This window comes from Alligator sinensis, unplaced genomic scaffold (genome assembly GCF_000455745.1).
Source record: "Alligator sinensis unplaced genomic scaffold, ASM45574v1 scaffold911_1, whole genome shotgun sequence".
In the NCBI taxonomy this organism is placed as follows: Eukaryota; Metazoa; Chordata; order Crocodylia; family Alligatoridae; genus Alligator; species Alligator sinensis.
This window is the reverse complement of record NW_005842978.1, coordinates 326,471-341,158: the sequence shown is the minus strand read 5'-3', so window position 1 is coordinate 341,158 and position 14,688 is coordinate 326,471. Positions and strand designations below refer to the sequence as shown.

Genomic DNA, 14,688 nt, shown 5'->3' with positions numbered 1-14,688 from the left:
AACTCAATCAGAGATTGCAGGTTTTCAGTCCAAATGATGAAGATGTCATCGATGTATCTTAAGTATAGCAAGGGTTTGATGGTGCAGTTCTTGAGGAAGTCTTCTTCCAGGTGGCTCATAAAAAGGTTGGCATACTGTGGGGCCATTTTAGTGCCCATAGCTGTTCCCATCATCTGGAGGAAGTGTTGATTATAATCTGCCTGGCAACTGATTCCCCAGCCCAGCCCCTGGCTTGTTTACTTTTCATTCCATCCAGGAAGAGCACGCACCAACTGCTGAAGCTTCCTGAGCCTGACGAAGGGTTTTTGAACCCGAAAGCTTGCTTAATAACTATTCTCCAACTATTTGGGTTGGTCTAATAAAAGATATCAAATTCACCCAAGGAACCTTGTCTGCATATGTGTATGCAGCATCTTAAAAGACATCTCTTAAGACTGTAAAGGACAGGACTATCATGTGCTTGATACATTACATTGTGCCTGTGTCCGTGCAGGAAAAAAATCTCATCAGCATTTTTGCCATCACATTACAATATAAATCCATATCAGATTTGATATTCACAATCATTGCTAGGTCTCTTTCACCATTAAGACATCCCAGGTTTCTGCTTCTCTCTGAATATTTCACTGATTATTTTCCCCAAATGTATTAAGTTGACTTTCTCCATGTTTAATCTCACTCTCTCCATATTTCTGGCATCCCTTAGGACTTCTTTATTATTTCTGTCCTCCCTAATGATGTAACACCTTCCAGTTTAATATAATCAGCAGATTGAATTAACATGCCACTTATCCCCTCTTCCAGGTTTTTAATGAAGATGTTAGATATTACCAGGGCTAGCAGGATCCCTGTGAAACTAGAGAAGGTGCATTGTAAGCATCCTGGCTGTAATACATTACAAATTAGTAAATTTAAAGTGCAGCATATTTTTAATTATTCCAGGTTCTCTGTGTCAGTCTATCATTTCCATTATAAACTTATTTTTCATTTGTCATTTTATTTCAGAATATGGGAGGATAACAGTGAAATGGTTTTAACTCCTACATCAGGGCTGTCCAGTTTTTTAGCCCTTGGGGATCCCACCAGCAGGGGCTGCATGCTGCATGGGGCACAGCTCACCAGGCTGCCCACTGCATGGATGCTCCCTACCCCTGCCTTGCATGCCTATGCAGGCCACCCTGATCCATACCTCCTTCCCCCCATCTGTACTGCATTCCCTGTTGTACTGCTGTACTGTGTAGATGTGATTGTAGCAACTGGAGGAGGGAGCTGGAGCCCAGAGACTCTGGGCACTGTTGCAGTCAGAGCAATGCGGGGAGCAGTGCCCAAGTGAGAGCCCAGGGGTCTCAACTTAACCCTTGCAGGCTGCATGTGGCCCATGAGCTGCCAGTTGGAAAGCCCTATCTAGATCATTAATAAATATTTTCACAGTGCCATTTAATTCGTTGAGCAAATGTATACATGGCCTAGTTTCTTAATAATTAAAAAACCAAAATATAAAAAAAAATTTGTATGAGAACATTTACAGTAGTTCTACTCAATCCAATATATTATGCACAGAATTCTCCCTTCTGGGGCATATATCCCCAGTGTAGCTCACAACTCTTTTCCCTCTGAGGCCATGTTTGGTTTGCAGACTTCTTCTGCCCAGCAGTGGTGCCCTCAAGCACACCCCACAGCTCTCCATGGGCTACTTCCTGAACAGCAGCAGCATAGCCGTTTCTACATAGCACATGAGGAAAAGAAACCTATCTCATTTGCATACCCAAATAACACTTCCCCAGCCTTTATGACATTTGCTAACAAGTTTTTTATCCTATTCCATATGCAGTGCAGGCCTGCAAATGTCCCCAAAGCTTCTAAGCATGCACAGTAGGCTGTGCTTGGGCCAGGAGGGTATATGAGTCTGTACACAAGTGCCTGAAACGAAAGTCCTAAAACTGAAGCTTGGCAAAAACAGAGAAGATGAAGCTCTCCCGTAATTTATCCCAACATCTTAGTGACCAGAGCACTCACCCAGGAAACAGAAAACACAGGTTGTAGGGCCCCCACACCCAGAGGGCATTGGAACATATAGGTCTTTGCCATTCCTGCCTCATATACTAACCACCAGTACATAGGTTAGACATTACCCAGTCTCTATTCCAGGCCTCCTCTTGAATCTGCCTTCCTCATTCTTCAACATCTAGTTCCTGTTAGTCATGATTTTTTTCCATACTAGTGTGTTGGGATTTACACTTCCCAAGGTATGCAAATACAGAAATGCATGCATGTCCAGTCAGAGTGCAGACTACTGGGTTTGCTGAATAGCCATGCAAACGTGTGTAGCCACACTGTGCATGGAGTTGGACCACAAACCGTCAAAATGCACTTTGCCTGCTGCCTTAGTATTATTTGGATATGTAAAGTGAAATAAGAATCTGTTTTAGATGGGTTAATTATTGCTGTTAAATGGCAGTACCAATTAGACCACCCCTATGCTAATAAAGCCACTGGCAATGGCATATGGATATGGCTGCATTGATTCTGGTTCAGAAGGCAGAGTGGTGTGTTTGCAAGGACTGCAACTGGGCACAGTAAGTTTGCCAAGTAGATATAGCGTGATGTAGTAGATACTCACTGGTTTGCCATATGCCAACAGTTGCCCCATCCCTGTCATACAACTTTTCAGTCAGTAACATTTTTACCACAGTCATGTAAATTGACTCCAACTTTGGATCCACATGAGTGTTGCCCAGTCACACACCACTTGTATGTGGCTTAATCCATTAGCCGACTGACAATGCTGTGGGGCATGCCTTCCAGCTCCTTTGATTCCAGAGATCCCAAATAAAAGTCTGGGATCAGATCCTACTCCACCTTTTATGTATCTAAATGTAATCTTATTCCACTCTGCTCAAGTACCTGGAAAAAAACTGATACAAAGGATGTGCATTTTCTCCTCCTCTGTATTTTTGTGACTAAGTCTTAAGGCTAAGACAACAGTGACAAACATGGATGCATTTGTGGAGTTTTAGGGACTGAAGCAGGTGGAATAAAATTGTAATTTAGCACATAAATCCACTTATACATCTAATACATGGAATAGGACCAAGCCATATATGCCTATTGGAAGATGGAATGCAAGAAAAAAGATGCCCTCTACAAATACCTTTCCTTCCCCTGCTTTAATTAGAAATTCCTAGTCTGTTATTGACAAATTAATCTCTGTTCATTATACCTTTGTGGGGGAAGCTTTATTTGTTTAGTAAATTGATACACATAGCTATGACTCTATGTAAGTAATAAATAATAATGTATTATGTATTAAAATACATTTTAAATAAAACAAATTTATTAATTATTTATTTATTACTAGGTACCAGGCCCAGGCTGCCTGGTGCAGTACAGGAGCCCCAGCCCAGGGCAGTGGGGGGATGGGGTGCAGTTGCCATAGGCATCCCTTTCTCCTTCCTCTAGCCTGTGTGCTCTGTGGCTGCCCTCACAAGCTGCAGCTGGTACAGCTACTGCACTCTGGCCCAGGTGGGATGGACCTTCTCCTCCTCCTGCTGCCCACAGCATGGCTTGGGCCAGAGCCACACTCTGTTTCATGCTGATGCGGTGGGGCATGGTGCTGGCCTTCCCCACTGTGCCGCAGCCCCAGCCCCAGCCCCAGCCCCAACCACAGCTGGTGTTGTGGGGCAGTATGTGGTGCCCCAGCTGCTGCAGATGCTTCAGCATGAAGTGTGCTGCATGCATCTCATGTGGGAGGCTGTCCCCACCATGTCCCCACAGACCACCATCCTGTGTGTCCGGGCAGGACAGGGTCAGCCAGGGTGGATAGCACCTGGGGCGCCCTCTAGGAAGTCTGGTGGGGGGCAGGGGGCTGCAGGTCTTCAGTGAGGGGCACCAGCAGGGGTGGGAGCATTGGGGGCTGTGGGTCGGGAGTGAGGGACACTGGCAGAGCTGGGGGACTGTAGGTTGAGAGTGAGGGGCATGGGCATGGCCGGAGAGGGTGGAAGATTGTGGTTTGGTAGTGAGGGTCACTGGTAAGGCTAGGGGTCTGCAGATCAGGAATGAGAGGTACCAGTGTAGACATGGGCCTGTGGGTTGGGAATGAGGGGCAATGGCATGGGCAGGGGAAGGGCACTGGCATATGAGGGCTACTTAGTGCCACAAAGCAGCAGGGGGACAGCTGCAGCTGGATCTGCATTTTGGTAAGTGAAGGGGGCACAGAGAGCTCTGATTTTCCAGGATAAAAAAAAACCAAAATCAAATGCCAAAATATGCAGGTACAGTAAAAGCTCTGTTATCTGGCATCCCCCAGGAATAGGGGATGCCAGATAACAAAAAATGCCGGTTAATTAAGTGGCCCAGGCCACCACTTCTCCCGCCATGTCTGGGGTATCCCGCCACCCCTCCTGCAGCATTGCTGACCCTCCCGGCGCATTGCCACCCCTCCCACACAGGGAGGCAGGTCCCGCACAGCCTGTTATGCCCCTAGGCCATGGGGGCTTGGCAGCACAAGCTGCTTTGCCCCAGTCCATGGCAGCATGGAGAAACCAGAAGTGCCATGGTGGGCACTTCCAGTTTCGCTTTATCTTGCAAGCCGGCATACTGGTTAATTGAGCATGCTGGCTTGTAAGATGCCAGTTAACAGAACTTTTACCGTATTTATAATTTATTTTCTTATAATGATTGAAGGGCTGGTAGGCTTCCAAATTGCTTTAAAACTGTAAATATAGCAATAAAACATTGTGTTAACTGATACCTATATATATAGTGATGTTTCATTTTAATCATGGAAAAACATTGATTTGGGCAGGGGGTTAATCAGACAATTTGGAATTTTTAAACATAGAAAAGCAGGACCACTGCTTATAACTCTGCTAGTCATGCTATTGAGAGTACAAAGAGGCTATTGAGCATCCAGTACCAATATATAATGTGGTGGTTTATGTTAAGGACTAAAAAAATTGCACCACTGACAGCTAACTACATCTTGGGATAAACTAAATATGGCAGGTAAGACATAAATGTGGTGCTATAGTCTTGTTACAATAGGAGAAAGTGCTTGGTTCTCCTAGCAGTCTCATATAGACCAAGATCTGTATGTTTCTCAGCACTGCTGCAGCTACCAGTGACCCGTCCCAGAGATGATTGGTCAGAATTAGGTCGTTTTACTGTTTCTCATGCTACAAACCCTGGTTTGGACATGGCTGGTTCTTGACAGATTAGCAGATTTCCATCATTCTGCTGTATTTCAAGCCCTCCTGGTATTTCAGAAGTATTTACCAGAAAGATTTATCATTTTATCTGGAAACAATTTACAGTGTAGTGAATTCAGACACATCTCACTAGCACAACTTTTCTTTTAAATGAAGAGTCAATTAAATTGATGTTTATTAAGGTCTGTCATAAGCTGTTTGAAGAGCAGTCTGCAATATCTTGTCTTGGGCTACAATTTTGAAATTCCTTTCTCTCTTATATTCCAAACCTCCATGTCAACTGATATTAATGTAGTCCTGACAAACTTGATGAAAGCTTCTTCAGAGCCTTGTGCATTTTCATATTTCTTAAATAGAAGGCACTTAAATAGAAGCAACTTCAGTCTAAAAAACTAGCAAATTTAAACACAAGATGCTGCTATTTTTTGTCATCTTCCATTAAGTCTAAAGTTGGGGACAGATTTCTATCCTAATGACTGTGCATCCTGCCAACTTTTTCTTTATAACTACTGGTATAGGGCCATTCTGGTGAGATCCTCATTCATAAATCTACTATTAAAGGAATAGTGCATAGAACAATCTTAGAAAATCTGTTTCTTTCATTCCTTTTCTCTCTCTTGATCATATGTAAAATCCCATGTAATTGCACTCTGTACTGTTACTTAGTAGGCCTTTAATTATGTCCTTTTGTTTAGCACACTGACCCTTGAGGCAGTTAGTTTCAGGTTATATATATATATATAATATGTCATCTACATAGTCCTGCTTACATATATTTACAAAGTAGTCACTATAGTTTAGATCAGTATTTCTCAACCCACGGGCTGCGAGTGTGACCCAAAAGTGGATCACAACAATATATGAAAGGGTCTCGAACAAACTTAAAAAAATGGATCAACAAACTTTAAAAATGGATTCTCCTTTAAAGGAGAAAAATGTGAGAAACTATGGGCTTCCCCTTGCAGGCTGGTAGAGTGGCACTGGGGGAGCAGGTAGAGGGCAATCAGGCAGGGGGTGCCACACGCATGTGTACATGCACACATGCACATGGTAGCCAGGCAGCATGGAGAGCAGCTCCTGCAGCTCCCTACAGGTAAATCTAGGGGGGGAGGGGCATAGATAATGGATCAGGGGGTGGGGGGACACAGGCATTGTGTTAGGACGGGGTCTGTGGAGCCATGTGCTCCCCCACATTTGAGCACCCACAGCAGGCACAGGGCTGAAGCCTAGCCAGACTGGCATGGGTAGGAGCCACCTCTGCAACCCAGTGGGCATGACCCAACACAGGAGGGCAGGGCGGGGAAGGGAGACTCCTTGTTGCCATCACTGGGACCCCTGCATCAGCTGTGCTGCCAGCAGCATGAGGAGTAACAGATGGGGTTGGGAGCATACTGTCCTCACCTCCTCCCACTGCCAGTTACTTGCATACTGGGCTGCGTCTCTACCCTGCTATCATGGCCTGGCCACCGCTGCCACTCCCCTCAGGCTGCAGCTTTACCACAGAGGAGAGATGGGGTGGGAGGCAGCATGGGTGGCCTGAGAGGAGTAGTAGTGGAGTAGTACCCTTTCTGCTGTATTGGGTCCCTACAATGTGTACCTTTCTTTAGGATCACCAAATTTAAGGGCTTCAACTTAGCAAAATTCTTCTATGTGAGCAGTTATTATGATATTATATTTTATAATCACTACAACAGAGTTTGTGAGAAAACACAGTAACCCATTTTGCATTTATGCTTGTTCTAAATAAAAATCTTGTTTAAATGAATGTTTTCAATGCATTGTACTCTTCACAGATAAATGGTAAATCAGATGCTTATTTGGATACTTAAAATGGATTCTATAATAACTGTGGAAACTACTACACACATTTTTATGCACATCTTAAAACAGGCATACCACAAATGGTTAAAACATCATTTGGGCTCTAAGATGTGCTCTTTATGGGCATCTTCTGTATGTGCTACATGATTATTAAAATAGGAAATAGACAAAGGAGCTCAAATGTCATTTCAGTTACATTGAACTTCTGTATTTACTTTTAGATTACCGACATAATGGGAGAGACCTTCAGAGTTCAACACTATCAGTGCCAGAACAAGTGATGTCATCCAATCATTGCTCTCGGTCAGGGTCCCCTCATCGTGGAGATAGTATAGGACGGACTAGGTCATGGTCTCCTAGTGTCCCTCCTCCACAAAGGTAAATCATTGCACAGGTTTAATGCCTGCAAGGTGTAAAATGAAGTGCTGTTGGAATCTGTGAGGATATCAGAGATAAATATGCACTGCACAAAGATAGTGAGTGGCAGATGCATTGGTTTGCTATTATGAAATAATACTAATTTATAAGTTATACTAATTTATAAGTTATATTTTCTTGTTATTGGTTTGATCAGAAGTACAATACAATACAATCTGAAACAAGAGTGGGGTTTTGGGGGGTTTCTAAAAATTATTTTCTACCTTGGAAAGACATACAAGGTTAAATGTTTATGATTAATCATTTTGTCCTTTAAATCAGTTTGGTAATGGCTATTTTATACTACTGTCTCTATGCATGAATAAGCTCTGGAAATTTCAAAGGTCCTTTTGTCACTAGTTTTTCTGACATGCCTGAAACAACAAAAATACATTAACATTTTTACAACCACACTTTTTATATAGGAAATACAATTTTTTTTTCCATGGGAAGTCTCTGAATATTATATGTGCTGTGGAAAAAAAGATCAGGTTACTTTTTCTGTACTCCAGCCATTTAAGGTAATGCCTCCTAGAGGACTCAAAATACTCTTAAAGAATAATCTGGTTCAGCATGGACAGACATTACCTTCATGAGAGTTTTTCTTTAGGAGACAGAAAATTGGATGTATAAAATGGATTTTTTGTTGGTGTTACCAGTATCTAGGACCAGTCTTCAGCTGCTGTGATTCAGCAGAGCTCTACTGAAGCTGGAGTGAGAGATAGATATATGTATGCTTTCTTCCTAGAGCCATGCTATTTTTCTTTATTTCTATTTTCCATTTTAATAATTTAAAACTAATTTTAACCTATTGATATTCTATTCCTTTATATAGTGATTCACTTTTTTCCTCACTAACAATACAGACTACTTTCCTCCCAATTATCAATAGGCAGGTAACATCATATGTATGTTATTATACACTAGGGCTGTGTGAAATTTCGGCAGCCATTTTGTATCGGAGGTGTTTCAGCCTGTTTTGGCACCTGAAACACCAACTCTGAAATGAAACAGAAGTCTCCGAAACATCTCCGAAATGAAACAAAACCATCCAAAACGTTTCAGAGGTTTTGGATGATTCGGAGCCGGGCTTGTAGGGAATGATTCGGAGCCGGGCTTTGAGGGAAATGGAAACTAAGAAGAGGGACAGAAGGGCTGCTCTGATATTGATATTTGTAGTTGGCCAGTGTCTGCAACCTGTCCCTGAGGTCCCTTCCAATCCCAGTGCCCTGGGGTCAAGATGGCAGCTTGCTGTCATCCTGCTTGCAAATTCGGGGGCCAACACCCCCGGGGAAGAGTCTGGCACAGCCCTGTAGCCCTCCTGGGGGGCATGGGACCCTGGATTTGTGCACTGGATGACAGAATGCTGCCACTGCTGACTGGGGCCAGCGCCAGCACCCAAGTCTGCTCGGTGCAGCCTGTGCTGAGCACAGCCGGGGGAGCCTCAGGAGAAATCCCCATGGCTTCCCTGACTGGTCCCATCCCCCTCCTGGCACTTTAAAAAAAAAAAGCCCACACTCACCACCTATAGCAGGGGCTCTGGGGCCACATGGCAGAGCACCCCCATACAGCATCCATTCCCCAATCTCCCCCCCACCCAGTCCTGCCACTGATGGGCCTCCCACACCTGGCCCCAGCATCTCAGAACTTAAAAAAAAAAAGCCCCGCACTCACCCTGCCCTGCCAAGCTACGCTGCACCTACACCATGGGCAGCTGCTGCACAGGTACCAGGTTGGGGAGAGATCCCCGCTGCCCCCCACTGCCCTGTGCTACACCTGGGGGCTCTGCCATGAGCCCTTAGAGGCCCCGATCACCACTGCCAGAGCTGGTGACTGTAGAGCTTTTTTTTTTTTTAATTGCTGGAACAAGGCTGGGGCTGGGCAGGGGCTGGGACCAGGCAGAGCAGCCATGGGGGCTTCTTCCACAGCTCTTCCCCCTCACCCCCGGGAGAGGCAGGCACAGCTGGAGGAGCTAAAGGAGAACCTTCAGCAGCCTGGCTGAGCTTGCCGTTCCCTGGCTGATCCAAATCTCTGAAACAGTGTCAAAACAGATTCTGGAACAGACTTGGCCAAATTGAAACAGAGCAGTGATCCAAAACACTGAAACAAATCACTGTCCTCCAAAACAACCAAATCCAAAATCAAAATGAGACATAGCCATTTCGCATAACCCTATTATACACCATCACACAAAAGTAACTGATTTTTGGTTTGCACATAAAAATCCAATAAAAGATATATGACACTAGTATAAATAAAACCTCACTTAATAAGTCTCTAAATACATGCAGACTGGGACTTAATTTGATTTTAGTTATACCACATTAAACTAGTATCATTCTATTAACTTTAGTGAGGTTACTCCTGATTTAAACAGGCATAAATGTAGTCAGAACCAGGCTCTGTGTGTTTCTATATGCATTAACCAGAGTTGTAGGGTAGATCTGTAGTTAAGGCTGCTTGAAGCTTTCCATTATAAGATCTTTTTTTCAGTTGCTTATAGCTTTGCCCAAGTGTGGCGTTTTGCGCCCTTCGTGCTGCCCGGCCTGTCGGGGTGTAGCCCCTCCCCTTGACTCGCCTGCCATGATTTTGATGAAAAACAACTAGGAGAGGGGGTTTTTCCCAGTGGAGATCTTCCCAAGGGGCTCTCCCAACAGCCAGTAGTACTTACGGTTGTTTGGCGTGATGTTCCATGGGGCTCCACCTCCCCTACACCCTGTCCACTCGCCAACCGGGTGGATGTCAGTCAATAATGATCTTTGGCCCTGTAGGGTGGCCCAGGGCCTGCCTTCTTGGTTGTGGTGGCTTTTTACCCCTTCTCAGGGTTTATCTTAATTAAAAAAAAAATTCCCCTGTGGAGGAGAGGGCTGCAGAGCTGCCTCCTCTACCCCTGCCTCCTCCAGGGGGCTCAAATGCTTCCTCCCTCCAGCTGTCTGCAAGGGACTCCCCTGCCTCCTTGGCCTCCACTTCTGCCGGGAGCTGGAGAGATGCCCCTGCTTTGCTTCCAGCAGGGGGCTTAAAGATCTCCCTGGGGTTGCCTGCGGGAGCTGCGCAGGCTGTGTCGCTCCCTTCCCACGCCGGAGCCGCAGCATGCTCAGTGAGCTGCTGGCCCGCACCCTCCTTCTCCGGCTTTCCCCCCACCCTAGTTCCAGCGGGGATTTTAAACTTTCCCGCAGCGGCCGGTACGGCCGCTGGGATTGGTCCAGCTGTTTCCTGCGCTGGAAACAGCTGATTAAACAGCCGGCATAACACCGGTTCGCGCGGCCGCGGCTGCGCTCGCGGTTCCTGTTCCAGCTGCTGTGCGGGAGGTGAGTCATCCTTACCAGGGGTTCTGCTCCTGGGGTATGGGGCCTGCGGGGTCTGCTCTCTCCCCTTCAGGAGCCTGTGGTGGTGCCTCGCCGCCACACCAAGATTAACTACTTAATCTGAATTATTTTCATGATTGCTGTCTCTCCGGTTGTCTTTTTTAAAACTTTCAGCAAAAATGGTTCAGCCATTTCTTAGATTGAGTTAGGAATAAAATATGTAGTTTTACACATCATTTTCCCTATTTTTTTTAATATTTAACTTGAAACTTGGTAGAGGCATAGTCCTGGTGTTGAAGAGATGCCTTTTGTTGGCCTAATAGGAGTCTAATTTGTCCAAATAATTAGCCTCTGATTATCACCATGTCCATATGATAACTGCAAGTTTAGTTTTGCTGTTAAGATCATTCTGTCTCCATTGATCATGGTATAGACCTGAATAACTCCTTATATGACATTTGTAATGAGCTACCTACATCATAGACTAGAGGTCTGGGCACAAGATTCAGAGGCAGAAGTTACTAGTACCCAAGAGTTATAGTTTCAGTTCTTCCACTGGCTCACTTTAATAACTATGTATACTTTGCCATGCTTATAACTGAACAATGTTTCATGCTAACAGACAAAAAGTATCCCCCTGAAGTCCTATTTTAGTAGCATAGCAATGGAGAAAGTGCGTATGGTTATTTCTGGTACAAGGGGGTTTAGAACAAAAATCTGTAATGTAGTAGACAAAGTCTGTTCTGCCATATTTATACAATAGGCTGTGCTATAAAAAGGCCAGGAATATAACTTAGTATTCCTGCCTTCTAACATTTCTGTGAGATACCCTAAATGTCTGTGAGGGATATGGTAAAGTATGTTGTTGTCTAATTGCTTTTTCATATAAGGGATAAGAGTCTGTTATGGTTCCAGTTATTCCTTTAGCTTAAGTGCAAGAAATTTTATTACTCTTAAGAATTCATACTGTGGTACTACAACTTGGTTGAGTCCCATTGTGCTAGGTACAAGCCTGTGCCACTCTGTTAGCAAAGGTCATCTTGACAAATATAATGGATCAAATCACTTTGTCCACTAAAATTGCAATATTTCTGGTGCAATAGTGATGTAGTTTTTCTCTGAAATATTGAAAGGCATTATGCCAGAAATTTACCGTGAGGCTTAAAATTGTGTGGCAATACAAGACATTTATGTTAATGCATCTTATGGCTGACATTTCATTAACAACTAATTTTATAAGTCAGTAAAAAGGACATGGTTCACTACCCTCCATTTGTTGTTGCTTATTTCCACAGTAGGAATGTGGAACAGGGACCTCGAGGGACACGATCTACTCCTGCACATTATAATACCATGAACCGAATGGATAGACATCGTGGATTAGATGACCACTACTCCCCAGACAGAGAGAGGTAAATATAGTGCAGGAATTAGAAATGAGTTTATATGATAGGCATAAAAAATAAAATATTTCAATGCATTATAATATTCCTAAAATTAAGTACACTAAAGTAAATAATAGAAATACCCTGCTTTGGTTTGGTATGATATAAATGTATCCAAAAATCAGTGTACACATGACTTTCAGAACTGTCACGTTATTTTTCTTCTTCTGAAGAGAAAATGCAGCTCTAAGAAAAATCTGTTATGCAGGTGGCAAATGGATTCACTGCATTTTGGCTGTGTGTAGACAAAACGAGGGGCATATGTGCACAAAACTTTAAAGTGGGCTAAATGCTTTTGCACCACTTTAAAGGTGTTGGTGTTTGCACACCTCGGTGGTGTATTGTGCGTTAGGTAGTGTAATGCACCTTAAATGACTTGGGGCACAGCAAACTAAAACTCCTTCAAGGTGTTTTAGTTTGCTGCCCTATCTACCATCCGCAAAGCAAAACACCAGGCTCTCTGCAGCTCAGGGGCTCTGCAGGAAGCCCATGCAGGCAGCCTGACAGCAGCTCAGGAAGGCAGGTTCCACCCAGGAGAGGGAAAAAAAAAGTGGCGAGCCTGATCTTTCTTTTTCCCCCCCTAGAGCCTGCCTGCCTGCCTGCCTGAGCTGCGTGGGGTCCGGTGCTTCCCTCCATGGCTGCAGTGCCCCCTGGGACTGCCTGAGCTGGGTGCCTGTGGGTGGGTGCCACCTGGATGGGTGGGTGGGGGGGTGTAGCTGCTGGGGAGGGAAGGACCAGCACCCCTCGCCGCAGCCCAGGGACCTCTCTGCCTGCTAGCAGCTCGCTCTCCCGTCCCTGCCACCAGAGAGGCAGGTAAGTCAGGTGTATCCATGACACGGGTGTTTAATTGGTCCTAAAATGAAGTGGTGTTTTTAAAAACCCACCGCTTCAATTTAGGGCCCCCGTTTTGTCTACACATGCCTATAGTCATTTTAACTATTTTATATTTTAACAACAGTGTTTACTGTATTTTTAAGGACTCTAAACTGATGGCTATTTTGAAAAATATGTTCCACTAGTCTTAGTTGGTGATCTATATAAAGAACATATAAAGGACATACTTTGCACTCAATATTTATGTAAAACTACTATTGAGTAGTAGGCATCTGTCTGTCTTGTGAGACAATATAATTATGCAAAATTAGACATCAACTTGCTGAATGTAATCCTTACTTGAAAGATAAAGGTAAGCTGGAGTGAACTCTCTGGGGCGCAAAATGGTTGAAGTAAAATGCGCATAAGTAAAGTAGAATATAACACTAACCATTCTTATCTGTTCATAGCTTTAGGAACCATTTACTAATAAAAACACTTGTATTGGCACTGTAGTGGAGATGAGAGTTGAATTCTGTGTATTTAGCTTTCATATCTTACCACGATACACATTTTTGCCTAACAGAACTTTGTAAATTGTGAGCTGAGATGTACTAACCTATTGGAATTTTAATGGAGTAGAAGTGAGTCACAGGTCATAGTTTGCTAAAATAGCTAAATTTGCTGCATTACCTCAGGTATTTTCTGTCAGTTGTTACAAATAAAGATTGGGTGTTTTCTACCTCATTGACTCTGGATCATGTAAAGAACCTTTCTGTTTGCAATATGCCTCTATTTATAAATCCATTTTATATATCAAGCTGGCAATATTCCCTTTGAATTATACAAGTAAGACTGCTGAATCCTACAGTACTTCTTATTTTCAGATATCAATTAGCAATACTGGTATATTTTCCCATTTGCACTAAGCATGTTTTTCTAGCTCTCATGTAGTTGCTGTAATTACTGTATACCAAGGTAATATATTCGTACAGCTGATTACTACAGACAGATAATCCCATAAGTAACATCAAAAGTACATAATTGAAGTTGTTAATGAACTATTTTTTATAGAGAATCAGTGGTTTGATTACTGATATACTGAATAGAAAAGATAATTGTGTTTTAAAAGATTAATTGTCTTGTTAATAAATGCAAGTGAGACACGAAAATCTTTAAACAGACTGCAAATCGTAATTTATTTTACTGTTATATTTTTTTAGTACTTCATATTAGAAAAAAGCATTACTCGCAGTAACCAAAACAGAACAAACCTGTAAGTTGGTTGGGGGGAAAGGGAGAAAAAGGGAATGAAATGCAACCAAAATGTTTTCATCTTAAATTTTAACTGTATCACTTAAGCTGTAAGTAGTTCATATAGTTGTGTAGTTATCTTTCAACATATTTTGTGTTAAAATCTTTGCTACTTTCATACCATTACTACAGGAGAGATGTTACTTAGTTGGCTAGTTAGGCCAATTTACTGATTTCTAATGTCATAAAACAGTGAATTGAGAAATCTAATTGATTATTTTTTCACTTAAAATAAATCAGCATCCTTGCAAGAGTTATAAATTTAGATCAATAACCCTTAAAACTGTGGATTTAGATTTGTATGTATCCCTTTGGAGAACACACATATTTTGCAGAGTCTGCTTTCCCTTTACTACCTTTTCTTTC

At 43.2% G+C, this 14,688-nt stretch overlaps 1 protein-coding gene across 1 annotated transcript in view; it reads left to right on the top strand.

Moving 5' to 3' along the window:
• RIMS2 (regulating synaptic membrane exocytosis 2) overlaps positions 1 to 14,688 on the top strand; it is a 417,536-nt gene that overhangs the window by 100,781 nt on the left and 302,067 nt on the right. The window contains exons 12-13 of the mRNA XM_025192862.1: positions 7,250 to 7,406; positions 12,046 to 12,162. Of these exons, the coding sequence (XP_025048647.1) occupies positions 7,250 to 7,406; positions 12,046 to 12,162 (274 nt within the window). The remainder of the gene's footprint in view (positions 1 to 7,249; positions 7,407 to 12,045; positions 12,163 to 14,688) is intronic.